This window comes from Peromyscus californicus, unplaced genomic scaffold, assembly GCF_007827085.1.
Source record: "Peromyscus californicus insignis strain IS unplaced genomic scaffold, ASM782708v3 Scaffold_20__1_contigs__length_68692818, whole genome shotgun sequence".
NCBI lineage: Eukaryota > Metazoa > Chordata > Mammalia > Rodentia > Cricetidae > Peromyscus > Peromyscus californicus.
Window position 1 is genome coordinate 42,747,061 of NW_026294503.1, and position 27,234 is coordinate 42,774,294.

Genomic DNA, 27,234 nt, shown 5'->3' on the forward strand with positions numbered 1-27,234 from the left:
CAGGATCTGAAATCACAGGAGGCGCCCAGTGACTCTAGGAGGTGCAGCAGCGACCCAAATTGAATCTTCTAACTTCAAATCCATTTTCCTCACCACATTTCATGGCTCCGCTGTACCCTTCCAAATCCAGCGTCATGCTCTCATCCAGCTCATTTTGGCCACATCCTGTTTTTATTTGTCCTCTGTCCAATTGGCAGGTCCCAGTGCGGTGCAGGGCTTTCCCTCCAGGATAGACTGAGGGAAGCAAGTCTACTTGCCCATGCCAGCCTTCCACTTAGTCGAGTCTTTTCCCCTTTGAAGGCCGAAGACTAGGTCAGATATGGGCAGAGTGGTCCCTCTACCTCGCCGGCTCTCTTGTCTTAGGGTCTGTCCTCATCCCGGATGACAACCCATGAGGGGATACCCAGATTCCCTCCCTCCCCGTCCCGGGCTCCTGAGGTCAGCCTCCCTTGCTGCAGCTGTTGCTGATGATGCCAGGCACCATCTGGCAGGGTGCTCTTGCCCCACTTACTTCCATATCTGCTTTTCTGTGTCTCCAGCACTTTCTCTTCCCCAGCCACCTGCCCCTCCTATTCAGCATTTTCAGAGCAGTTTCTTGAGAGCAAATTCCCTTGCTTGAGGCGCATTCTGAATTCTAAAGCAGGTCCAGTCCTGTTTGTGTCTATTCTATAATCACCCAGGCTTCTCATCTGAGAAATGAGAACAATATGCCTTCCTCAAAGAGGGGCCGTGAGCCGGGTGATGGTGGCCCACGCCTTCAATCCCAGCACTTGGGAGGCAAAGGTAGGTGGACCTCTGTGAGTTCGAGGCCAGCCTGGTCTACAGATTGAGTTCCAGGACAGCCAGGGCTACACCAAGAAACCCTGTCTCGAAAAACCTGTGGGAAGGACAGAATATGGGAGCTGGTGTGATGTCAGTTCCCTTTCCTCCAGCAGGTGTACTGCCCATGACACAGGCTAAGCTCCCAGCAGGTTGCCAACCAGCCACTCAAGGTACCTGGTGGTACCTGTGTCTTGGGACTGGCACATTCATCAGTCAGATTCAGGTCACAAGCTTGAAGCAGAGGGAAAGGACTCAGGACAGGCAGTCACACTGTCTTTCACATGAATTATGAGCATTGGGGAAATCAATGTTGTGATCAGTTAAATTTTTTTCTTTCTTTCTTTTTTTTTTAGATTTACTGTTTATATATATGGGTGTTTAGCCTGCATGTATGTACGTTCATCACATTGCTGCCTGGTGCCTGCAGAGGTCAGAAGAAAGCATTGGCTCCCCTAGAACTGGTGCTATATAGATTCTGGGAACAGAACCCGGGACCTTTGCAAGAGCAACAAGTGCTCTTAACCACCAAGCTGTCTCCCAGCTCTCTGTGATCAGTTTTTTTTTTTTTAAAAAAAAATCAAAATTAGCTCAGCATGGTGGCACGTGTCTTTGATCCAAGTACTTGGGAGGCTGAGGCAAGTGTATTAGTGGGTTCAAGGACAGTCTGGTTTATATAGTCTGGCTTATTCAGCCAGGGCTACATAGAGAAACCCTGTCAGAAGAAGAAGAAGAGGAGGAGGAGGAGGAGGAGGAGGAGGAGGAGGAGGAGGAGGAGGAGGAAGAAGACCGATCAGAATAGAGGCCTGGGGTGTATTGTAGCTCAGTTGGTAGAGTGCCTGCCCAGCTAGCATGCACAAGATCCCCAGCACTGAGACAGGAGAATCAGAAACTCAAGATCATTCTTGGCTACATATCAAGTTCATGGCCAATCTGGGCTGCAGGAGACCTTGTCTCATACAAAATAAAACAACGAAACAGAACGGAGTTGAAAATGCCAGAACTTGCCAGGTGTTCCCAGCAGTGCTCCACGTCTGTTACTGTTACTGTGTACATGACTGCGTGACCAAAAAGAATCTTTCTCAGGGATGGTCTTGTGTCCTTAGCCTCCTGAATGCCGAGGTGACAGCCTTTAAATGCTTCTCTTACTGCCGGTTGTGGCCGAAGGGTTCGAAGTGTGCTGCTATGTTGCAGCGTTACCACAGAAATGGCCAGCACTGTTGTTGGCCTCTTGCTTGTTTAACTCATCACATCCCACCACCCGCTGAAGCAGGAACGTTGGAAGCCCCGGCCTTCATCTTAGAGGAAGACACCGAGGCACGTGGACATCGAGAGGTTTCTTGGGACACGCAGAGAACAGGGGGTGGCATCTTAATGGGGCTATTCCGCCCCCAGAAGAATCTGCCTTGGCTCTAGAGTGCTGCCTCCTCTCCCAGCCAGCCAGCCCGCACAGGCCATCTGAGGCCAAGCCAGGAGGGTGCTTGGCAGCATGCCCTAAGCAAAGCTTCCGCACGATGGCGCTGTGGTACTCACAGTTTCCTCTCGGAGACGCTGGCAGTCGGGGGCGCAGGCTCCCTAAACCCTGCAGGGCTGGGCTGCAGAGGAAAGGGCTGCAGGACAGTCGCAGTTCAGCGATTGGGACACTGGAGACGTCAGAGTATGAAGGAGGCACCTTGAGAAAAGGAAACAAGCCAACAAAAGTATGGGGTGGCAGGCCACACCCACAGGGGTGTCCCTAGAGGACATTTTTTTGCTTGATGTTTGTTTTTACTTTTTTTTTTTTTTTTTTTTTTTTTTTGAGACTGGGGTCTCACTATGTAGTTTTTGCTGGTTTGGAATGCTCTATGTAGACAAGGCTGGTCTGGAACTCACAGAGATCCATTTGCCTCCGCCTCTAGAGTGAAGGAATCAAAGACGAGTGCCTCTCCTGGCCCGGTTTCCATCTTGTTGGTAACCTCTGATGTTTCTAGCTCCACGGCAGAACAATCTAAGTCAGTTTCGTGCCAGTTGTGGCTTGCATACTGTCCTGTTTCCAGCGATTGCGCACAACGTCCCCTCCAGTTCCATGCACGAGGGAGGTGGCCTGGGCAGCAGGCTAATTCCGGGGCCAGGCTGCTTGTGTGTTACTGGGGGTCAGGGCTGGTGGCTGCAGGGATTCTGCAGGGCAAGGCAAACCTGCAGCGGTGAGGAGAAGAGGACGCAGGCTCCTTCCTCTTTGCCAAATCTTGCCCAGCTTGCTCCTCCTCACTGGTCCTTCAGCAGGAGGCAGCCGTGGGCAGAGGAGGGCTGTGCTGGAGAGTGGGAGCCATTTCCACCCAGGGCCCTTCTCTTCCTCTGCCTCAGGGAGTGACTCAGGCCACCTCAGCATGCTTCATCAGTCCTCCTCTATAGCAATGCTGGTATCACAGAAAGGCTGGAGCTTCAGGGTGACGAACAAGGGGCAGCCCTCTGCGGTCCTCACCTCAGGCTCCCTGTCCAGGCACATTACCTGTTCTAATTCTTTTTGTTTTGTTTGAGACAGGGCTTTCAGGGTTTTGCTCCATAGTCCTGGCTGACCTTGAGCCTGTGGCAATCCCTCTACCTCTGTCCCCCAAGTGTCCAGATTACAGAGGTGCGCCGCCACACCTAGCTTAACTCATTTTATCTCAGAGGACGTGAAGTGCTGTTGTTAGTAACATTTTACAGATGAGAGAAACTGAAAGCCGAGAGAGCCCAAGATTAAAAGTCAAACCTGGTGGCAGAATTGGAACTCAAACTCGGATACACCCCTTCCCCCCAAAAGGTTATACCTAACAGTTCCGCTCTGTGTATCTTTAAATGTCTAAAATAAGAGGTAACATGGCCAGGAGGGCATGTTGGTATACGTCTGTCGTCCTAGCACTCAGGAGGCCGAGGCAGAAGAATCGAAATAAGTAAAGACCAGCCTGTGGCACATAGGGAAACCCTATCTCAAAAAAGAGTTTTTATTCTCAAGGGACCCGCTTCCTTTCTGTAGAGATGACTGGCATTCTGTTCAAAGGAACCACTGGCCCACAAGGTCACTTGGCTTCTATTTTGGAGTCTAAGGTTTGGTGCAGCAGTGGCCACCCCACTGGGAATAAGGCAGAGAACCCACCAAGAGTAAAATGAGGCTTTTTATCTTTATTTAGGTATTAATTTTGAGGCAGAGTGTCATGGAGCCCGGGCTGGCTTCAAGTAGGCTGTACAGTGGAGGGTGACTTTGAACTCCTGGCGCCAACAAGCCTGTCTTATGTGGGGCTGGGATCTCCTGCATGTCAGGCCGGCCCTCCTACTAACTAAGTCACGTCCTTAGCCCTTATTTTTATCATTATTTTTTTAATTTTAGAAATATTTTTGAGAAAGGATTTTGCTGTGTAGCCCAGGATGGCCTCGAACTTGTGATCTTTATGCTCAGTCTCTCAGATGCTGAGAGTATAGGAAAGAGAGAGAGAGAGAGAGAGAGAGAGAGAGAGAGAGAGAGAGAGAGAGACATGGGGGGGGAGGCTGAGGGACTCAGAGAGAACTGAAATTTGGGCAGTACTTGGTAATTGCTGAGATTCTCTGTTCCACACGGTACCCTTTAACTCAGTGGTTCTCAACCTTCCCAATGCTGGGACCCTTTAATACAGTTCCTCATGTTGTGGTGACCCCCAACCATAAAATCATTTTCCTTGCTACTTCATGACTGTCATTTTGCTCCTGTTATGAATTTTAATAGAAATATTTCTTTAGATGGAGGTTTGCCAAATGCTGCACTAGGGATAATCAAGTAAGCCAGGGGACCTGTTTCCATGTAGCTCACTCGCAGGGCTGCTGTGGAGCCGGCTGGCAGCCCAGCCAGGTGTCTCACTCCCGTGCTCGTGGGCCTCTCTCTCCATGAGTCTTCCTCACAGGGTGGCACTGCGGGAGCTGTCCATCTCCTAAGGCTGTGCTGGGTACCTGGGGCATCGCTGTTTCTACCTCTCTGTTTTGGCCCACCATGATTCAACAGGAGGGCACGGACACCCCCCCGTGGTGGCCAGAGTTGGGACCGTCTGTAATCTATGGCAGTGTCTTAGAGCAAGGCTTCTGGGTACATCTCCCAACACACTTGTTTAAACCTCAGTGCAGCTGGTGGTAGAGATCACCTCATTCGTTTTGGTGGTTGTTTTGTTTCAAAACCGCAAGGCCAGACGATAACGCCACACTCTGGACACTCTGAGATATTTCACTGTCGTCTTTTCCTGAGGGTGGTTTTTTTTTTTTTCCGCATCCAATTATTTCCCGATGATTTGAAACAACTTGAGAGACTAGGTTAGCGATGATAGCATCTCAGAGAGAAATGAAGAAGCAGGTGACAGACGTGTGGAAGATTTTGCAATGGGGCTTCTGAGGAAGAGCCAGCAAAGCAGACTTATTTATGCAGACCAGGGGAGGGAGCGAGACAGGCTCGCCTGTTGTTCCTTTCTTCCTTGCTGAAGTACATCTGTTGCGTGCTATTTTTTATTTGGGGTTGATGGATTGGTCGTATGATGCACTTGGACTAGACACTTGGACTGCAGCATCTCCTACTTGCCCATCAGCTTGGCTCTGTAGCAGATTTACATTCCGTCTGGGCTGCCAGCTTGAACGAAATGCTTTTTTAAAGCCCGCAGTCTGACAGAGATCTTTATCCAGTCAGCGTTTCCCCCCGTATTTTAAAAATAAGCATCTGCAGCAGAAAGATGCCGTCGATGGCTTATTTTTGAGAGAAGAATCCAGTTTGGCTTTGGTGGCTGATGTTCTGATTGGCTGTGGAGCAGAGGGCACTGAGACTGGGACCTGCCAAGGGCTGATGTCTAGGGGTCCCCTTCCCACTCAGAGTCACCAGCCATGCCTTTGTGGAGGAGGGGGTTCAGTCGGTACCTGGTATGTAATCAGTATCACTCAGCTATTCCTTCACCTCCCCCAACCCCACCGTGGGAACTGTATGTCCTTCTAGGTTTGAGAATTCTCGAGCTAGCAAGATGGCTCCGTGGATAAAGGTGCCTGCTGAGAAGTTTGGTGATCTGAGTTCAGTGTCTGGGACTTAGATGGTAGGAGGGAGAATTGACTCTCTCACGTTGTCCTGATCTCCACATGACTGCTGTGGTGAGCGCACACACACACACACACACACACACACACTAAATAAAATGTAAAAAAAAAAAAAAAAAACAAAAACCCCCAATAAACAAAACCCATGGAAGTTGGTGAGAAAAGAAAACATTAATAAAAAATTGAAAGGAAACAGGCATGCATAACCACAGCACCCCAACAAAAGGAAAAAGCATTGTCACTCATTGTTCACTTGAAGGCAGCCTGTGTGGAGGATGGTAAGGACTAGGCGCCCATCCATGGTAGTTAATCCTCATTGTCAATTGAATTGTATTTAGAGTCATCCTTGAAACATAACATGTCTATGAAGGAGTTTCCAGAAAGGTTTAAGGAAGAGAGAAGAGCTACCCAGAATGTGGGTAGAAACATACCATGAGCCGGGCTCCTCAACTGAATGCAAAAGGAGGAAGTGAGCTGAGAACCAGTTCTCTCTGCTTCCTAACTGGGGATGCATGTGACCGGAAGCCTCACCCTCCAGAGGCCACGCCTTCTCCACCATGGCTGACTGTACCCCCAAACTGTGAGCCAAAACCAAACACCTTTGACGCTAGAAAGACGGCAGGTAAGAGCACTGCTCTTCCAGAGGACCCCAGTTCAATTCTGTGCCTGACGCAGCAGCTCACAATGTCTAACTCTAGAGTGAGGACAGTCATCTCTACTCAGGTGGTCTTGGTGAGAATGGAATCCGTGTAAAGCATGTATAGTCATCAGATGCTGTGTAACAACGTATCCATTTGACAGCCTAAGCGGCAAACACTGCCCCTAAGTTTCTGTATTCGGGAATCTGTAGTAGCTTGCCTGGGTGGTTTTGGCTCAGGGCCTCTCAGGCTCTGTTGGGGTGGAGCTGTGCTGTGGCAATGCATTATGTTAAAAATGCCTCTTACATTCTAAGAAACTGGAACTTGTGCTGTATCTCACACCTTGCAGTCGCTTAAGACCTAAGAGTGCTGTCCCTCTATGTACTCAGCCTGTTTAACCTGCCCTCAAGAGAACAATGTAACAATCAACGTTACTTGTCTTGGATTTCCGGTGGAATCCACCTTTACAACCTAAACCCATGCTTGGCTGTAATCTTAAACTAAGTACTTTTCCATGCCCCTGATCCAAGAGTAGTGTATGTATGTTACTATAATCATTTGCTGGAAACAACAAATACATGGTGGAAGCAGTCTTATAAAAATATCCATAAATGTTGACTGCATCACACGGATATTGCTTGATAAACAGTGATGTTTGTAGTGGTGTTTGTGGTCTGGGTCAGTTGGTGTCAGTGGGAGCCAGTGACTTAATCCCTTGGAAAACTCTGTTCAAGATTTCTGTAAAGCGCCTCGTTCCTTCCCCCATAAAACAGCTTTCTGCACTATCCAATAAAAGAGAGAGCAAAGCCCTTCCTTAAAGACACACACTCAGACACACTCAGAGAGAGACAGCCTTCAGGCAGGCACAGATCCAGACTCATACCACAGACAGACAGAGGACGGAAGACAGAGGGAGCATGAAGTCGAGAGTTCAAATCAATCTCACTCTTGGTGAAATGACACTGAGGGGATGTGCTTTGGTTCCTTTCCTTAAAGTGACACCAACGCATTATTGGTGACTGGGACTTAATTACTCACGCAGGTCTTATACTTCCCTGGTGTGCCTAGGTCCGGGTTTAAGGTCTCCTGCGGTTGCAGGCAGGTCTCAGGTCTCTGCCACGTGGTTTCTTGTGTGTGTGGTTTGAGGTAAGTCTATGTAGTCCCTTCAAACTCAAATGTGGCTGAGGTTGGCTTCGAACTACTGATTCCTCTCCCTTCAACTCCGAAGTGCGGATTATAGGATTTTAACATTATATCTAGTTTATGTGGGCTTTTAAAAAATATCTAATGTATGCTAGGTTAGCCTCAAACTCACTATATAGCTGAGTAAGACCTTAACTTTCTGATTCTCCTGCTTCTGCCTCCTGAAAGCATTGGGATTCCAGCTGTGTGCCACCATACTGGATAATCATAAATTCAGGGCTTTTGTAGGCAACTGATTTTGCATTTTAGGCAACTGATTTTGCATTTTAGGCAACTGATCCACATCCCCAGGCCACAAATTCACTTTTTAGCCCACTGGTTTCCAGGCAGACTTCAGGGACACCCCCACTTTTATCAGACTGAAGGAATTTGGGGCTATCCAAGGCATTGTAGATCAGCCTTGAGGAGCCTCTTTCAGAGGAGGAATTTTGCCTGATTTCTTATCATTTGGGAGATGTTTCCAAGGATGGCCATGCTGTGCTCAGTGGTTAGTTTAGAGACTCCATGTGAGAAGCACATGGCTTAACTTCTCACTTCCTTTAGCTTGGGCAGCTCCCCATCTCCTTTTTTGAGACAAGATCTCACTATGTAGCTTGTTGGTCTGGAATTCCCTATGTAGACCAGGTTGGCCTTGAACTCACAGATACCCGCCTGCTTCTGCCTGTGCCTGGGCTGGGATGTGCTGTTTCTTCTTTTCTTAAAGACAGGGTCTTGTGTATCCCAGGGTGACCTTAGACTTCTGGTCCTCTTGCCTCTACCTCCCACTTCCCAGGTGCTAGGGTTTACAGGTGCGTCTACCACACTCTGCCTCCGAGCATGCCTACATCCTGATGGGTGGTGCTCCTTCCTTTTAGTGATTCCATCTAGGATAACCCACCCGGGGCACCACCCAGACCATCACACCAGAACACAGCCCCTTGCAAGGGCTCTCATGTCCACTCCTTCCCAGAAATCCCAAAATTCAAGAGCAGAAAAAATGGTTTAAAAATAAATGTATTTTTACTTCAGTAGTATATAATCACATTTGAAAAATAAACACAAACTTGATCAAAAGAGGAAAAGAGAACCTTGTCCCACAGCCCCAGCAGCGCCACTGCTAAGGCCCTGTGGTTTCCTATCTTCACAGCCACAAGCAGCTCCAGCTGCTGCTCCCTCTCACCTGGTGCCCTGTCTCATGTAAGGTCACATGTATAGGCACATCATCAGTCCTTCCCTGCCCCATTTAAGAGATGATCATGAAAAATTACTTAGTATTTCTCACTTATTTATACTAGTCCCTTCACCATAATTATTCTTGCTCATGCTTTTTTTAAAAAAATTATTCATTTATTTTTGGGACAGGGTCTCATTATGTCGCTCTAGCTGGCCTGGAACTTGCCAGGTCAACCAGGCTGGCCTTGAACTCATTCACAAGTGATTCTCCAGCCTGTGCCTTGGGAGTACTGAGATTAAAGGCATGCACCACCACACTCAGCCTATTTTTGCCTTTTTAAAATTTTCCTTTTTGAAACAGGATCATGTTAAGTTGCTCATACTGTCCTGGAACTCTCCATGTATTCCAGGCTGGCCTTGATTGAACCTCATTTTCCTGCCTTGGCCACCCTAGTGCGGGATATTGGTGTGTACCACATCCAGTTTGCCTTATTTTTAATCATTTCTTTAATATAGTTATGGGGGAGGGGTCCCGGAGGAATTGGCTCAGCGCTTTACTGCTCTTCTAGAGGACTTGAAGACTCAGTTCTCAGCCTCTACATATGCTGGCTCACAACCTCCTGTAACTCCAGCTTTAAGGGGCTCTGACACCCTCTTCTGGCCTCTGGGTACCTGCACTCATGTACACATACCCACACAGAGACACAAACAAGTACACATAATTAAGAATAAATCTTAAAAAAAGCTTATGTGGCTCAAGCTTATAATCCCAACACTTGGAAGGCGGTGGCAGGAGAATTACTATGAGTCCAAGTGCAGGCTGGGCTATGTAATAAGTACTAGGCCAGGACATGGTGAAACCCTATGGGGGGGGGGGAGTAGAAGCCATCTCTAGTCAACTGAGCAAGAACAGAAACTCCGTGTTAAAAACAAATGAGCCTGCCCGATAGTTTGACGGAATCAACGATCTGGCAGATGACAGGAAGCAGCAGATGTCACATACAAGGGTGTCAGCCAGCTAGCTGCTTGCGAAGGCACTGAACTAGTGGCTCAGCCAGCCTTGGTGAGTGGAGGGTGAGATGTGAGGAACAGGATTCGATTTCATGGGGTAGCACTGAATCAATGACTCATTTAAAAATGCTTTGGAAAAGAGGGTGGGATGGCAGGGTCCCAGTTTGGCTTGTCAATCAACCTGGGTGAAATATGGGGACTCTGACATCCTGGGTCAGGGATGATTCAGTTAGGTTTGGCTCCATGTAAACTACCCTAAGTAGGTACAGGGGTACACAGCTCCTCCTGCTCCTGATGGCATGAAGTTGTTGGATTGCCCTGTTAGAATCTGGTAAGCACCGGAGAGGAGGGTGGCTGCAGGCAGGTCAGGTGGTCAAGAGGGCTTGGACCGGCCGGGCGGTGGTGGCGCACGCCTTTAATCCCAGCACTCGGGAGGCAGAGCCAGGCGGATCTCTGTGAGTTCGAGGCCAGCCTGGACTACCAAGTGAGTTCCAGGAAAGGCGCAAAGCTACACAGAGAAACCCTGTCTCGAAAAACCAAAAAAAAAAAAAAAAAAAAAGAGGGCTTGGACCCAGACAAGACTCTTCCGTGGGGAAGAGGACGCTCTCAGGAAGGGGCTTTGGGCTGACATGTCCCTGGATGTCTGAGTGGACTCCATGAAGAATAAGAGGGCTGGTGAGAAACAGTACCTGCGCTCGGGGGCTGTCGGAAATCATGTGATCACCATCTGCCCTTGTGGGCAATGCTTCCCTCATGGCTTATTCATCAGTGAGACTAATCTGTGGGCTGAGCATGGATTCTGGTAAGGAAAGGCAAGGAGGAAGAGAGGAACATCAAGGCATTCAGGAGCCGGCAGGTGTCAATGTTTCCACGCCCAAGGCAGCAGGCACAACAACACCTTAAACCTGCCCAGGCAGGTCTCAAGGAAGACATGGCTCAGGATGCCAGACAGCGATGTGGGAGAGGGACACAGAGGCTGCTGATCCCCGGGAGTGTGATCTTGGGCACAGGACAGCTCTGAGGTGCCCTGCTCCTGAGAAGCCAGCTGGGCAGACAGCTTTGCAGGAGTTGGCTGTCTCTACCCTATGCCAGCGCTCTGGGCCCGTGATGCCCAGCTTGACTGGAGTTCTGCTGAGAGCCATCTGAGTTGGGTCCATAGCTGTGCTGAGGAGCAGAGATCCCAACTGTCTACCCCCATGGCTGAAGACCTCAAGTTTTCATTCTAACATCCCCGCTATGGAAATGAGGGGGTTTCAGCTGAGAGCTGTTCCCCGGGCAGATCCAAGCCCATCTGCAGAGTGAACGAGAAGGGAAAGGAGATTGGTCCTAGCAGCAGACACACCAGACCAACATGGTACTTAGTGATGCTCCTAGTTGGACACAGGCTGGCTGTGGAAGGCATCTCATACCTGACAGAAGATAACCCCCTCTTAACCTTGCATCTAGCACCCAGGGGCCAGCACAGGAAGGGACGCCACTGTGTGACCGTGTCCCAGCCTTCGGCACTCCATAGCCTGTCCTGTCGTCTGTTGTCTCTGATGGTCCTCAGCAGCCGGAAAGGTGGGAGAGCCTGGGAAAAGGGCCCCGGGGAGGCGCCAGACTCCATAGCCTGGACGAGGATGTTCAGAGCTCCTCCTTGTTGCTGTCAAGGGACTGGGTCAGAGGCTCTGGAGCCGAGGGGTGGTCACCAGGCCACCCGCTGCTGTCCTCCATGGCTGTGTAGTCCTGCAGGAGCCTGCTTTCCACACCATGTTGCTGAAGGCTCTTGGTGATTGAAAGTCCCTGCATCTTCAGGTACCCCTGCTGGCAAAAGGGGGGCAGCCTCTGGCGTGTGAGGGTGAACAGGAAACAGGACTCTGTACAAAAGCAAAAGAAGCCGGGCGGTGGTGGCGCATGCCTTTAATCCCAGCACTCGGGAGGCAGAGGCAGGCGGATCTCTGTGAGTTCGAGGCCAGCCTGGTCTCCAAAGTGAGTTCCAGGAAAGGCGCAAAGCTACACAGAGAAACCCTGTCTCGAAAAACCAAAAAAAAAAAAAAAAAAGCAAAAGAAGCTGTCAGGTCAGGTAGTGGAGAGAAGCATGGAGAGGCCATGCTGGGGACATATGACCTGAAGAGGTCATGGGTCAGGATATCAAAATGAAGCAAACCACAGAAATGATGGGTCCCAGAACTTGGCAAGGAACCAGAGGGCAGGAGCCACCTCTCCAGAGATGACCCTCAGCTGTCCATCTGGAAGCTGGCCTTTGTGTGGAGGGAGCTCAGCAGTCAGCCCCACTCAGCACTGCCTGTAACAATATCTGAGCTGCAAACACTACACACAAAGTCCTTTTCATGGGCTGGTAAGATGGCTCAATAGTAAAGGTGTTTGCTACCAAGTCTGACGATCTGAGTTTGAGTACTGGCAGAAGAAGAGACTCAATTCTTGAGAGATGTTGCATATACACACACTAGCATGCACACGTGTGTACACACACACACACACACACACACACACACACACACACACACACACACACACGAGTCCTCTTCCCAACTGTGGGAAGAAAAACTGATAAAACGGGAAAATCCTTATCTGAACCACAGCAGAACACCGATGCACGTGTTAAATTTCATCAGTGACAAAATAGCTATGGGTATGTATTATTTCTGAAATCTGAAGAAACCACTAAAAGAATCCTTGAGCAAAGCGAAGGCACCAGGAAGAACCTTCACAAAAGCTAGAGGCAGTTCCTTGTAGTAAGTCGGGAGGTGGGAAGAAAGCCTTCAGCTAAGTTGGGTGGTCATGCTTCCGGTGCCATGTTTACCCCCCCCCCCTCCGCCCCATGGTTTCAGTCATTCACCACAGTCAACCATCTGACAATTGGACTGAAATTGGAGAAATAAACTATTCAGGTCTTAAACTGTGTATCCCGTAGTGTGATGAAATCTAGATCCTTTCTGTTTCAGCCCACCCAGGATGAGAATCATCTAGCCATCCATAGTTACTTAGTAACCATCTTGATTTATAGGATGGGAATCATTTCTTAGTCCAGGTAGCCACCTCCTATACCCAACCCATGAGTTACTTGGTAGCCATCTGGTTAACAGGGATGGGAGTCATTCCTGCATCCACTTTTGATTATACTTTCCACCCACTAGTTACTTAGTAGCCATCTTGGTTATCATATTGTATACCCACACTTAGTAGCATTTCCATCAACAGGACCATCACAATGTCATGATGGACCTGAGTTAGGGAACCTTTATGTGCTGATTAGTCTTTTTGTCAACTTGACACAGAGTAGGGTCATCTGGGAAGAGAGAACTTTTTCTTCTCCTCCCTCCCTTCCTCTCTCCCTCCCTCCCTCTCTCCCTCCCTCCCTCCTTCTCTCTCTCTCTTTCTTTCTTTTAAAGATAGGGTCTCTCTACGTATCTCTGGTTATCCTGGAACTCAACAATGCAGACCAGGCTGGCCTCAAACTCAAGATCCGCCTGCCTCTACCTCTCCAGTGCTGGGATCAAAAGCGTGTGCCACCAGGCTGGCTGAATTGAAGGGTTGCCTTCATCAGCTGCCATCAGTAGGCAAGTCTGCGGGGGCATTTCTTGATTAGAGGTTGGTGTGGGAGGGTCCAGTTCACTGTGGGCAGGTGTCCTGGGCTGCATAGAAAGCTGTCTCAGCAAGCCATGGGGAGCACAACAGTAAGGGTGTTTCCTCATTGCCTCTGCTTCAGTTCTGCCTCCAGGTTCCTGTCTCCCATTCACGATCAATTGTAATTTGGAAGTGTAAGCAAAATAAACACTTTCCTCCCTCATTGCTTTTGGTCACGGTGTTTTATCAGAGAAATGGAAAGCAAACTAAGTTGTCTTATTTTATCTTGTTTAATAATGGCTTCAAAATTTAAGAGCAGAGATGCAGCAATTTGGCTAGGCCAAAGGGAAACCATAAAGTACTTCCTTAAAGTGAAAAGCTGATAGTTCTATTCAGAATAAGAAAAACAAAAAAGTCTTACACAGATAAATCTTGTCTCGAAAACAAAACAAAACAAAAACAAAAATCCCAACCAGAGTCTTGTGTTGTGTGTGCAGTTGCTAAATGCTATGGTAAAATGCACCTTCCATCTGGGAATTCATGAGAGGGGAAAAAGCACACACACACACACACACACACACACACACACACACACACACACACACATTCTAACATCAAAGTGTTGTGCCAGCAATCGCCAAGTCTGTGGTGAGATTTCAGTATGGGATTCCCTGAAGTGAGTGACTCCAAGGCACTGGCTGAAAACATGAAATTTGGTTCCATCTATGAGACATTCACTGGGGGTCTTGGACCATAGCCTCCATGGTGTGCAGGGGAAACACAACAACACTTGCATAGCTTTGACTGAGAAACAGGTGATGAGACAGACACCGGCTCAGTCCCTCAAGGAGTTAGAGGTGGGACGGGAAGGCAGAGTGTCAGAGCCTTCATAGAGTCCTTCTGCATCTTTGGGGGAAGACTTTTCACTTTCTCTATTATTTTTAGCTAAAAAAAGGGGGGCGCAATACAAAGAAAGATACTATAACTGGGTGGTGGTGGTGGTGGTGGTGGTGGCGGCGGCGGCGGCGGCGGCGGCGGCGGTGGTGCATGCCTTTAATCCCAGCAATCGGGAGGCAGAGCCAGGTGGATCTCTGTGAGTTCAAGGCCAGCCTGGTCTCCAAAGTGAGTTCCAGGAAAGGCGCAAAGCTACACAGAGAAACCCTTTCTCGAAAAACCAAAAAGAAAAAAAAAAAAAAAAGGAAAGATACTGTGAGGGTTACATGGGGCATCCTTTCTTGCTTCCTCTCTGACCCCCAGGACAGAGGCCTTGCCAGGGAAGAGAAAAGATGCAAGGGCAGCCACATGGCCATTTAGCCAGCATGACCTTCTGATGATGTCACCTCTCTGTGGGACCCAGGGTTCCCGATTCCCAGAAGAGGCTGAGGACCGAGCTAGCAGCTGTCCCATGGGTAAATGGCAGCTGGCCTTCTGCTGTAAGGATTCATCCCAGCTCAGGGCAGTAACAGAGCTGGGAGGATACATCAGTGGAACCGTGACTCGGGGTGGGAATATGCCACCGGACTTTTGTGGACTCCTGAAGCCTCGGGGAATGGGCAGGCCGTTTGGAGCTGAGGGCTCTCGTTTCTAGGCATTTCAGGGGTTGGTGTATGATCAAGGTTGGCTGCTCACAGACCGCTAGAAGGGCAAAGGTACTCAGCTCTGGCTCTATGGGCAACGGAGATAGGAAGATCAGGGCCGGGACGTCACTCAGTAGCAGATCAGCTCCTAAACCATCATTTCAAAGTAGACTCAGGATAAAGCAGGATGCTCGCTCTTGGGCTAGACTAGAGTCGGTCTCTAACTTGACTTGGTATGAATAGTGTCGCACATTTGATAGGCGTCTGACATGTCCTCTCAATAATAGAAAAGGCATTGGGTTTGGAACATCCAGGGGTTTATAAGGACAAGAATATTGGCTTGTTTCTATCACTTTCTCCTCTAGATCATTTGAGTTCTTGCCTTAGGCTCCTCTTTGTATTTCCCTGTCAGATCTGCCTTCCAATTCACCAATTCTCTCTTTACCTCTGTCTAATGCACCACCAGCTCCTTATACCAAGCTTCTCATTTCAAGACTATTTTATTTCCATTTGTTTCATCTGCATCTTTTTCAAAATTGTACAATCAATTTTGATAGTCTGTAGTTCATTACATAGTCTCCTGCCTTCTTTTTTCCCTTTCCTCCCTTCCCGTTTCCTGTGCTAGGGCTCAAACCCACGCATACTAGCACTCTAACACTAAGGCATTTGCCCCACCCTCTGCCCTCCTGGGAACTTGGTTACCTGCATAGAAGCTTCGCAGATCTGTGTCCAGACAGTTTTCCAGGAAGCGCCTCAGGGGGAGGATATGCCCCACAGGGGCTGTCCAGTCAGTCAGGAAGTCCTCCACTATGTGATGGATGGCCACGGGCCGAGGCAGGAGCCACTGTGCAGGCCGGAATCGCATGTCTTGCTCTGTGGGAGGAGGGAGGCATGAGGACCAGGCCCTTCATACCGGCACCGCCCCCTGCTCTCATGGTGCTTCTGTCAGGCTGTGGTCAGCTTGGCCACCAGCCACTTTCATGTAGCAGGAGGAAGAGGAACCAGACCTGTTGCCTGTGGTTTCTGGGTGTAGCACAGGAACCATTGACTACAAGGGCTCATCTAGGCTCACTTCCCCCTGCTGTGGATCCTGCCCTCTAAGGGCTCAGCCCACAGGCCACTGGCCTAACATCCCTGGAAACTGGACTCTAGGAGGTGACCAGTCCTAGCAGGCCAGTGTTTGGGCAGCCGACTTCTGTACTCCCCACACCCCGCCTTCTGCCTGATGAAGCTGCACTTGCCATTGGGAACAATCCCCAGCTGGGCCCACTTTCTTCTTTTGAGACAGGGTCTCATGTAGCCCAGGCTGACCTCCTGCCTCTATTTCCCAAATGCTGGGACTACCGAGGAGTGCCTCACCATACTCAGTTCTGAGACAGGGGCTCATTATACAGCCCAGGCTGGCATTGAGTTTGTGGCAAACCTGCCCCAGCCTCCCCAGGACTGGGGTGACAAGCACCTGCCTGGTGCACCCTCTTCAACCTGAGGCCCTTCAAGCTCTGAACTAAAAGGCATGGTACCTATGCTGTGCCCTAGCCCTCCTGGCATTTTGTGGATATCCTCCTGCGATCCTGTATGGAATAATTATCACCATCCCATTTTATAGACCAGGAAGCAAGCCTCAGAGAGGTTAAGTAAAATGGCCAAGACCATACTGCTGTGGGGACAGAACTAGGGATCTGGTGTGACATTTCTGTACTGTGCTGGCCTGCTTAGCCCTTGTCTGGTTATTGTTATTGTTGCTATTTGTATGGGCACACACGCCACAGAGCCTGTGTGGAGGTCAGAGGTCAACTCTGTGGAGTCGGTTCTCTTCCTCCACCTTTATGTCGGTTCCGGGGATTGCAACTTGGGTCTCTAGGCTTCCCTGGTAAGTGCCTCTACCCACCCAGTCATCTTGCCTGCCCTCACCCATTCTTCTTACCACTAGCTGCAGCACCTCCCCCCACCTGGAGACACCACAACATGACTGCACCCTTTTCATGACATGGTGCCCAGAGATCATGCATGGCTTCCGTAGGTCCCCTGGGGTGCCCCTGGTCAGCTGCAGACGTTATGTATGGCCTTGGGGTGACTGCTGTATAGACAGAGGTGGTCCGAGAAGAGCCCCCTCCGAAGAGGCTGAGCTCAGGGAGGGTGGAGGCCAGCTCACCAGTGGGGAGGTGTCTATAGTAGTAGATGACAGGGTGGAGGAAGTTCGAACGCCAGGCATCCTCTATGTGTGCCACGGACCGGTCGTAATAGAAGACATCCTTCTCAGGCCCAGAGAAATTTTGGCCATATTCCATGTTGATGACAAAGAGCCCATGGCGCGCTGTCCTCCCTGTGAGCGTCTCCAGCTGGGCCAGCATCTGCATGGGGAACTCCTCCAGGTACTCAAAGGCTGTAGCATTCCTGTTGGGGGACCCCAGGGGGAACTCAGGACCAGGGAGGGGTGCGGGCTCACTGGGTGTGGGGTGGGTACATCCAGCTCTCCACAGGTGCAGGGGTGTGGACTAAGCAGGAATCGCCCACCCTATTATGTCACTGTGGCAGCTGTGCCTTCTGGTCTACCCGGGGAGAGTGGGGAGGAGCTTGTCACTGTAGGTAGAGATGAGAGTCATGGGGTCAGGGAGGTCACGGGGCATGAGTAAAGGAGGTGTGGGGTGATTGTGGGTTTAAGTGGATGGAGAAGGGTAGCTGTTGGCCTGTGGGGAGCGGCGGGGGCAAGGACAACAGTGTGACTCTCTTTTTAAAGGATGGCTGGTGGCTGCACTGAGGGCAGACTGACTGTGGTGGGAGGCTGCTGGGCCACAGGACTGGGATACGACTGCGCACTGGGTCCTGCCAAGCGCACTCTGCTCTAGACAGCTCTGGTACTCATGGATGGGGAGCTGAGGATGAAACAAGGTGGTGTGCTGAGTTCCTGGACTTCCTGTGTCCCTGAACTTCCTGTGGAGAGGCCAGGGTTTGGATCAGGGCATGTCCTCTGCCTCAGGGGTCTTTCTCTATGTCTCACCTGCCTGTCTTCTATGAGTCTCCCCTTGCTCTCTCCTCACACATCCTGCACTGCGTCCTCGGGCTCTGTGTGTCCCGTGATTTGCCAGCAATCACTTCATCTAAAAGGGACAACCTGGTCCTTGCCTGAGGGGACTCTTATCTTCACCCTTCAATGCTGCAAGGGAGCTATGCTCATTTTGCAGATAAGGCAAGAAAGCACAGAGCTTAACTAACTTCCCAAACCACACAGTAAGAAATCCATAACGGCCCTTGAGGTATTTACCTCACTGATTTCCCTGCCAGTGTAGATTTTTTAGCCTCTGCGGGCCTCCTTTGCACAAGAAACAACTGGGCCACTCAGCACCCAGAATAGTACCAGAAGTAAGGGGCAGGGTATATGGGTAAAGCGGGGTCTGGGGAGATGGAGTGGGAAGGGCCACTCACTCCTTCAACAGGATGATGTCAGCCAGCACACTGAACATCTGGTACAGCCCAGAAGCCTCATTTACACGCCGAATGATGGAGCTGGTCATCTGTGTGATGGGGTGCTCTGTGGACGGCCAGGCGATGCCATGGTGCCGATTTTCCAGGAGCCGGTGGACAGCACGCACTGAAATGGCCAGAGGGAGGAAGGGCCAAGATTTTATCCTGGCTCACTGGAGGGAGGCTCAGGCCTGGGGAACAGTGGCAGGGAGAGCTGTGTGTAAAAGGCCGATGACAAATGTTCTTTCTTCACAGTCACCTACAGTCAGGGACCCTCTGATTCTGTCTCTTGGGTATCGGGCAAAGTATGGGTGGGGGTGGATTTGGGTCTGAGTGGTCCACCCTTGCTTGAGGCCATCTGCACATGGAAATTCCCCGGCCAACTGCCATCCTTTACACTGGGTGCATCCAACCCAGACACAGAGCGTTCCACCTCCCCATTTCTCTCTAGAGCCCAATGGACACTCAGGCTGCTTCTCTCCTTTTCAGCCCAAATCTACCTGTCCCTGTCTTGTCCTGAGATCTTTTGTAGAAAGCGATGGCTGCCCGAACCAGCAGCAAGGTGGTTTTCTTTCCACCCGGGGCTGTTCTACCCTGTCGCGGAATGGCCTAACACAGACACTTGTTCTTCCAAAGCTAATCCAACACCCCAGCGCAATGAGGATGTGCCACAATCAGGCGTTCATAAGAAGGGAGCCACGGTGGGCCTCTGTTCTAGGCCTCTGGCTTCCTGGAGGAGACGGGTGGTCAAGCTGAGTTTGCAAGGTGTAAGAGCTGACGCTGGAGGAGCCTGGGAGGTCCTGGGACGGAGAACAAGCCTGGCACTCGAGAAAGCAAGACCTGTGCAGAGTGGGTGACAGCATGCTGAGGCGTGGGACTTTCCAGGAGGTGGAAGAGAAATCATGCAAGAACAAGACTCAGAACGTCGAGCTTTTTTCCCCATTGTTTCTGGTACTGTGGAAGGAACCGGGAGCCTTGTGCACGTTAGACAACTGCTCTGTCACTAGGCTACATTCTTAGCTCTTTTCACTTTGAGACAGGGTCTGAGTTGCCCAGGCTGGCCTTGGACTTACTACGTAGTGCTCCCTGCCAGCTGGAGAGGGTCAGAAAGAGTAAAACCGAGGCCTGAGGTGATAGCAAGCCATCAAACTAGATGGAAACAGGAGGCTGGGGGACTCAAGGCCCCTAGGGTCTGGATGTGGCCTAGGTAGTAGTGGCCAGGCAATATGGCACCCACTCCACGGGCTAAGGGGTCACGCTAGGTGCCACCACCTGAGGACATGTGAGGCTGCAAGTAGGCTCTCCCACTAACACCTTTCTGCTTCTGAAGATGCAAGCCAGGGGGTTGGCAGCTGACCTCCAGGGATGCTCAGATGAGCTTACGGGTTTACCACTGCCACCTGCCAGGAGAGCCGGAGACTGTCGTTCTAAAGCATCAGCCAGCAGAGGCAGCTCAGTTGTCCCCACAGTGCCCACCCTAACCTGGAGGTGGGGGCACAAGTCTCCACGTGCAGAAGGGCATGAGGACCCACGAGTCTGCGCTGGGTTTGCCACTCCCTCTTTTTATGTCACAAAGAAAACCGCTGGGTATGAAGATCTTCACAGCGGCCCCACCATCGCTCTCCATCCACACCATCTGCCTTATTGTCTTCACGAAGAAAACAAAACACAGACCAGGTGTGGCAGTGCACATCTGTGATCTCAGTACCAGGGAGGCTGAGGCAGGAGGATTGGGAATTTGAGGCTAGCCTGGGCTACCATACCCTGATCTTAATACAAATGCTTTACTACCATTACTTCTTCCTGTTTTAAAAAATAATTTATTTATTTTATTTCATGTGCATTAGTGTTTTGCCTGCACTAGAATTATAGACAGTTGTAAGTTATAATTGTCTGCCATGTGGGTGCTGGGAATTGAACCCGGGTCCTCTGGAAGAACAGTCAGTGCCTTAACCACTGAGCCATCTCTCCAGTCCCTTACCATTCATTACTTCTTACAGGTCATCTTTCTTTCTCTGGCCTCAGCACTGTGGACCCTAGGCTCATGGTGGAGGATACACAGAACAACATTCAGGCCCCTGAGTGAAAGTTTTCTTTTTCTTTCTTTCTTTCTTTCTTTTTTTTTTTTTAGTTTTTCAAGACAGGTTTCCTCTATGTAGCATTGGAGTTTGTCCTGGATCTCGCTCTGTAGACCAGGCTGGCCTCGAACTCACAGACATCTGCCTGCCTCTGCCTCCAGAGTGCTGGGATTAAAGGCATGCACCACCACCGCTTGGCTGAGTGAAAGCTTTCTATTGGAGCCCTGGTAAGAAGGATTATAGACTCGACCCTCCATCCACTGAACTCAAAGCAAACACTGCAAGTAAAATCCATACCAAGCTGATGGCACCTGACCCCGAAAAAATGTGGGTAACAGCTAAACTGCTCACTCAGCTGCTTCAGTCCACTGCTTCCTCCACGGAGGGGAGAAAAGGGCAGGAAAGGACACTCTCTAAAAACCAGAAACCAAATCAAGCACGAACAGATCTCTCTGACCCTCAGATGTTTCCTCAGAAAAAACAAAGGCTGTGTTGGCCAGATGGCTCAGTGGATAAAAACATTTGCTATGCACACTGAAGGACTGATCCCATGGTGGAAGGAGGGATCGGACTTCCTGCAAGTTATTTTCTGACTTCCCCATGCATGCCGCATATTACACACACACACACACACACACGCACACACACACACACACGCACACACACACACACACACGCACACACACACACGCACACACACACGCACGCACACGCACATGCGCACACATACACACACACACACGCACGCACATACACACACACACATGCACACGCGCACACATACACACACACACATGCACACACACACACACATGCACACATGCACACACATGCACACACACACACACACACACACGCACGCACATGCACACACATACACACACACACATGCACACACATACATACACACATGCACACACACACACACACACGCACATGCGCACACACACACACACACACACACACACTAATTATAATAAAAAAGAAGAAGAAAGAAAATAAAAAGAAAGGTTTTCTAGCCACCGTGAAGGGTGCCAGTGGTCCTGCAGGGATGCATGTCCTCAGCCTCTAGAAGATACTCAACATTTGGCAATTACTCCTCTCCTTCCCTTTTCATTTTCCGTTTATCCTTAACGTCACAAAGCATCAGTTTCTTGTTGGGAATTATTCTCATGCAATAAATGGAATCATCATCATCGTCATCATCATCATCATCATATTGAGGTACACTATATGAGTGCTCTGCCACTGAGCTAGTCCTCAGGCGTCAAATTACTGAAAAAAAATTTTTTTTTTTTTTGTATTTTACAGGCAAACATTATCAAGATAATAGAAGAGTAACATGTTCCGTACTGGAAGTTTCAAAAGAGAATTGACATAACCCGTTGGGACTTTCACTGAGGTGTTCCCACATGCTGTGGGATCTGCTTCACAGGGACACACACTAGGGTACTGCCTTATTTAGCCCTGTGAAAGTGGCATGTGTGAGACCACCCATCCCCGTGAACACACCTCCATTCAAACTGCGTGGGACTAAGCATGTCACAGGCTACCCTTAGAGACACCGACTGTTAGGCTTTTCCTAGACATATCCCCGGACCACGAAAACATCCCTTTGCTGCTTCTGGAAGTCGGAAGTCCTGGGAGAGTGGTCCTTCAGCCAGGCTCACCTGTGTATCGGAACCCATGGATGAAGCCGCCAGCAGATTTCCGGTAGTCCACGGAGTGGCTGGCCGTCCCAAGGATAAAGAGACCCCGGCTTCCTTTGGACTCATAGCTAGCTCTGATCAGTGGGTACTTCTTGCTGAACTCAGTCCCTGAGGAGAGTCGGAGGGACCTGCCAGTGGAGAGGGTTGTTAGGAATAAGAAGAGTTGCTGGAGACAAGGCCCTTGGTGTCTCCCTCCATTCTTGCAGTGCTCTTCTGGAGTCTACCGAGTCCCCAGGGAGTTCCGAAAGGTGCTGGTGAGGGGTCCCCACCTCCACCCCACTTGGACTCACTGGTTGAAAATGGAGAAGTTGAACTTCCAGCCCAGGCAGCGGATGACACGGTCGTAGGCCACCCGCATGGCGAAGTTGTCGTTGTCATCCTGGGGGAGGGGGATGGAGTCGGCACTCTGGATGCTGTTGTCCTCCTCCAGGAAGAATCTGAGGGTGATGTGGAACTTGCCCTTGCTGTCCTTCACGAGGGCCAGATCCTCCAGGTCCGACTCCAGGAGTCCGTCTAGCGATTTCAGCTGGTAGGTGTCCAGCAGGCCATTGTTGATGGCTCTGGGGGCCCCACGAGCAGGCCGGAGAGGAAAGAAGGTTCAGGGGGGCTGTCTAATGCTGGTGAGGGTGGGGGGGGGCTCCCTCCTGTGGGGCTTTGTAGGTAATACTGGGAGGTGGTGAACTTTATTCTTCTCTTCTCCTTTTTTTTTCTTTTTGGTAAAGAGAAGATCCTATGTAGCCCAAGCTGGCCTCAAATTCACTAAGTAGCCAAGGATGACCTTGAACTCTGATCCTCCAGCCTCCACCTCCTGAGCGCTGAGTTGAGACTACAGGTGTGCGTCACCACACCTTGCTTATGTGGACCTGGGGATTGAATCTAGGGTTTTAGTACATGGGAGTCGAGCACTCTACCAAACTTAGCTATATCCCCAGGCCCTTGGAGGTAGAACCTTAAGATCCTAGTGGCAACTCACTGGGGTAATGCCCTTGAAGAGATTAAGACAGTTCTGTTGGTGTCCCCTGTTAGTTCCAGATAGAGGGTTGCTATAGAGGAAGGGAGCCCGACCTCCCCCTTGTTCTGGCTTCCGGTATTGTTCTGCAATCTTTCTCTCTGGCATATGTGCCTGCTGCTGTGATAGCACCTGCTCTGAGGTAGATGCTGGTGAGCCCTTGTTAGAGAGAGCAACATACTGCCGGACTGCTGAAGGCATGAAGCCCCGCCTCAGACATCTTCTTACAGTGTCGGGAAACAGACTGGTACAGGATGGATAGCATAGAACGCACAAGCAGGGATGGAGCATACCTGACATCTCCAACGTAGTGGGTGGCCCAGGAGAGCCGAACCCGCGAGCGACTCAGCATGTGGACGAAGTTCGTGACACCCAAGATGTTCTCTGCTGTCTCGAAGGCTGAGTTCCCACGGCCCAGGATCAGCACATTCTGACCCACAAAGTCTTCCGGGTCCACGGATACGGACTCGTAACCCTCCGCATGCTCGGAGCCAGGGAAGTCAACCAGTTTGGGGACTGATAAACCAGTGGCTACAAGCAGGACGCTGCAGGTGGGGACAAAGAGAGACGACTCAGTTCCTCAGCGACACAGTCTCTCAGTGGGGCTCCCCTAGCCTCATTCTGATTCCAGGCTCCTCAAAGACACGTCCACTCATGTTTACCCATTTACTCCCTCCTCCATTTACTGGCCCATCCCAGTGTGCCTCTCTCCAAGCTAGCCACAGTCCTTCATGCTTTACTGGAAGAATACCATACTTGGGGATTAAGTTTGCTCATTGATATTGTGATAAACCAAAAACATTTCCCCTAACTTTGAACACAGCAGTGAGGTCAGTTCCTCTCCCCCTGGGGGGCATGCACTCCAGCCTGGCATTAAGTCTCCTCTCCTGACTTGCAGGCCAGACACACACACACACACACACACACACACACACACACACACACACCCCTTCTAGCCCCACTGTGCCAGTGTGTTCATCCTATCATCTTATCTACTCCTCGATCTCGTACGCTCCTCAGCTGGTGTCCCCGCCTGTTTCACAGGTGAGGAGACACAGGGCCCTGTGGGTCAGGGCATCAGAACTCTTCAAAGCAGTGGAACCACAATCTGAGTACAGAAGGGCCTGATCCCAAAGTCCTGCTGTTGAGACATGGTCTCGATATGTCGCACGGGCTAGCCTTGGATCTGGCACCCCTCCTGTCTCAGTCTCCCAAATGCTGGGGTTACAGGCATGTGTGCCATCATGGCCAGCTCTGCTCTTTATACTGGTGGGGATTACAGCGGTGTGTGTGTGTGTGTGTGTGTGTGTGTGTGTGTGTGTGTGTGGCAGCCGGCTCTCTGGATTTTGCTGACTGCAGAATAGTTTGACTACGGGGTAGTTTTCATGTAGAACTTATCCACTGAAGGGACACATACAGGGAACAGGCCCTTGTTTTCTCTGCTCCTCACTCCTTTCTACCCTAACGAAGCTACCTAAAACCCCAGAGTCCCAGTCGGGACACTCCCCCTTCTCCAGGCTGCAGGAACAGAAGAACAGAAGGTCTACCCTTGTCTGGAGTCAGGAGTGAAGCTGACAGCCAGGAAGGGAGCCTGGAGTAGCAGAAAGAACAGAGGCTTAGGTGTCAGCAAAATCCCAGCCCAAATGTAGCCCCGCCATGTTAGCGGTGTGACACAGCATGGTGATCAAGGTCACTGAGCCTCAGCTCTGCTCCTGCAAAACGGGAATTAGGGAACATCCTCTTGTGAGGCCTGAACAAGTTTGAGGTGCCCACATACTGCCTCCCAGCCAAAGCAAGGTAACATTGGTGTCTGGAAGCCATGCTTGTTGGACTTCTGCTCTGGTTCTGTTCTGAAATCTGACTGGCCAGTGTCTAATGCTGGCTGGACACTTCACCCTGCTTTTCTCAGCATGGGTTTTGGAGATACTTATTTTAGGAAACTATCAGGTGTGTCTAACCCATGGTCTCTAGGCCACATGGGGTCCACGATAGCTGTGAATGTGGCCCAACGTAACTGGCAAAGCTTATTTAAAACATGAGAGCTGTGTATGTGTGTGTGCTCTGTAACTTGACGACATGGTTTTTGCACTTGAATCATGAAGATGACAATGTAGTGTTGCAGTATCAAAGGCTGGACCTGCCTGCAAGGGTTTGTGGGTACAAGCTATGCTTATATGCAGTACCCAACACCAGAGGATCATAGAGAAGGCAATAAAGCCTGGTAAATGCTAGAGGGTCAATTGTTAGAATTTTCCAGACATACTCAGCTACAGCTTTGTAAGGACATACCTTAGAAAGTGCTCGCTGTACCAAACCCCGGCACTGAGCCCCAGTGGGAGCAAGTGGTGCCCCTTTCTCCCATTCTTTCGGATCTCGAGGCCAGTTCAGTGACGTCCTGATTCTGGGTGAGGTCCAGCTCCGTCAATTGGGGTCCTTACCTGCACTGGTAAGCCTGGCCGTTCTGGTCGGTCAGGATGAAGTGATGGCCATTCCAGGCTTGTGGATCCTTGTCCAGAGTCACGTGGGTGATGTTCGTGTTGTATAGCACGTGGAGCCCCAGGCGCTTCGCGAAGTCACCCAGGTAGTGCACCATGTCGCTGGCGTCTGGGAAGTAAGCCCGCGAGTAGTGCCTGAAGAGCAGCTGTGGGTCGTCGCTGAGCAGAGAGTTCCAGTCGTGGCGGAGGTTGAACTCGGCGTTGGCCTTGCCGGTGTGCCGCTTGTTGATGCTGATGAGCTTGCGGTGGCGCGGGTAGCGCGTGAAGAAGCTGCCGGGCGCGGACTCGCGTTCGAACACCTCGTAGTCCCTGCCGGCCCGCTGCAGGAGGGCGGCCATCTGCAGGCCCGCGGGACCCGCGCCCAGCACGCAGTAGTCCCGGTGCGGACGGGAGCACGCCGCCAGGTGCAGGACTAGGGCCAGCAGCAGCCCCGAGGGCCCCATCCTGCCGCGCAGCAGAGGGGAGGCCTCGCACCTCGTAGCTGGCAGCAGGTGACAGCCGACTTTCCTGAGGAACCAGAAACCCGGGGCGCGCCTGAGCCTCCCACGGACCCGGGGCGGGGCCAGGACCGAGCCCCGAGACCTAGGGGCTCATCTATCATTCCTCCATCCCGTCCAGGTGGGATCAAGGGCCCATAGGAATCCTGAATCCCCACAGCTCATCTCCACAGTCTTCTTTCCCAGGGCGCCAAGACTCCCTTATTGTCATGGTAACTTCCATCCCAGGGGAGAGGCAGTTTCCCCAATTGCCAAGCCTTCTGGATGTGCCCTACATTTTTGGGGGTCTCCCCAGCTAGGACCCTGCAGAGGCACACCCACCCTCGACCCTGGGGGTGGGTGGGGGAAACCTGAAGGAGGTGTGGCCTCTAAGGCCCCGCCCCAGCCCCCTGGATCACATGAGGATGCCCCGGCACACCTGCCGCAGCCTCCGCTACCCCGCGCTGCTTCTGGCGCGTGCGCGGTGCCCAGGCTGCGCTCCCGACCCGCACGCCGCTGCCGGTGGCCCAGCGATGCTCCCACCGCAGGCTGCAGGGGAGGGCAGCTCCGGCTGGCTCGCGCCACGGCGGCCACGCCCCTCCCCCTCCTGGCCAATGGCAGGGGGCGGGGTCACGTGCGCCACGCGCGGCACGCCGGGACCGGTGGGGTGGCCGGGGCCGGAGTGCGCGCACGTGCTGAGAGCGCTGTTCCTGAGGGTAGAGGCACCCAGGGGAACAGCAGGTCTGTGACGGGACACCAGGCCTCTGCTTTTGATCTGTACTAATCCACGTGCCAGAGATGAGAAAATCTTGGCATTTATCTCTCTTTATTACTGTAGCCAAAGACTAAATGGCCAGTGTTTTGGGACCGATGAATAACGGGGCCAAGACAGATGAACCAATTATTTGAAACAGAAACTTAATCGTCCAGTTGTCAGAGGGGTGGGCAAGGGAATCAATTTCCAGCACCTTGTAACTGACTGT

The 27,234-nt window shown here is 51.1% G+C and overlaps 1 protein-coding gene and 1 long non-coding RNA gene across 3 annotated transcripts in view; one reads left to right on the forward strand and one right to left on the reverse strand.

The window, feature by feature from the left end:
• Window positions 1-22,206, forward strand: part of LOC128116705 (uncharacterized) — an 84,818-nt gene extending 62,612 nt beyond the window's left edge. The window contains exon 4 of the long non-coding RNA XR_008220559.1: window positions 21,874-22,206. This is a non-coding gene — a long non-coding RNA (uncharacterized LOC128116705). The remainder of the gene's footprint in view (window positions 1-21,873) is intronic.
• Window positions 2,359-26,858, reverse strand: Foxred2 (FAD dependent oxidoreductase domain containing 2). 2 transcript variants are annotated; one of them, XM_052748248.1, is made up of 9 exons: window positions 26,691-26,858; window positions 25,719-26,282; window positions 23,574-23,825; window positions 22,562-22,831; window positions 22,233-22,399; window positions 18,446-18,611; window positions 17,175-17,416; window positions 15,725-15,895; window positions 8,693-11,734 (listed from the first exon to the last, which is right to left on the reverse strand). In XM_052748248.1, exons 2-9 carry the CDS (start codon window positions 26,216-26,218, stop codon window positions 11,502-11,504), a joined length of 2,001 nt encoding a protein of 666 aa, XP_052604208.1. In that variant the 5' UTR covers window positions 26,219-26,282; window positions 26,691-26,858; the 3' UTR covers window positions 8,693-11,501. The 2 variants fall into 2 exon arrangements, with proteins under 2 accessions (XP_052604209.1, XP_052604208.1); XM_052748249.1 differs by lacking the exon at window positions 8,693-11,734 and adding an exon at window positions 2,359-2,491 and having other exon boundaries at window positions 25,719-26,858.
• Window positions 26,859-27,234: the final 376 nt, after the last annotated feature.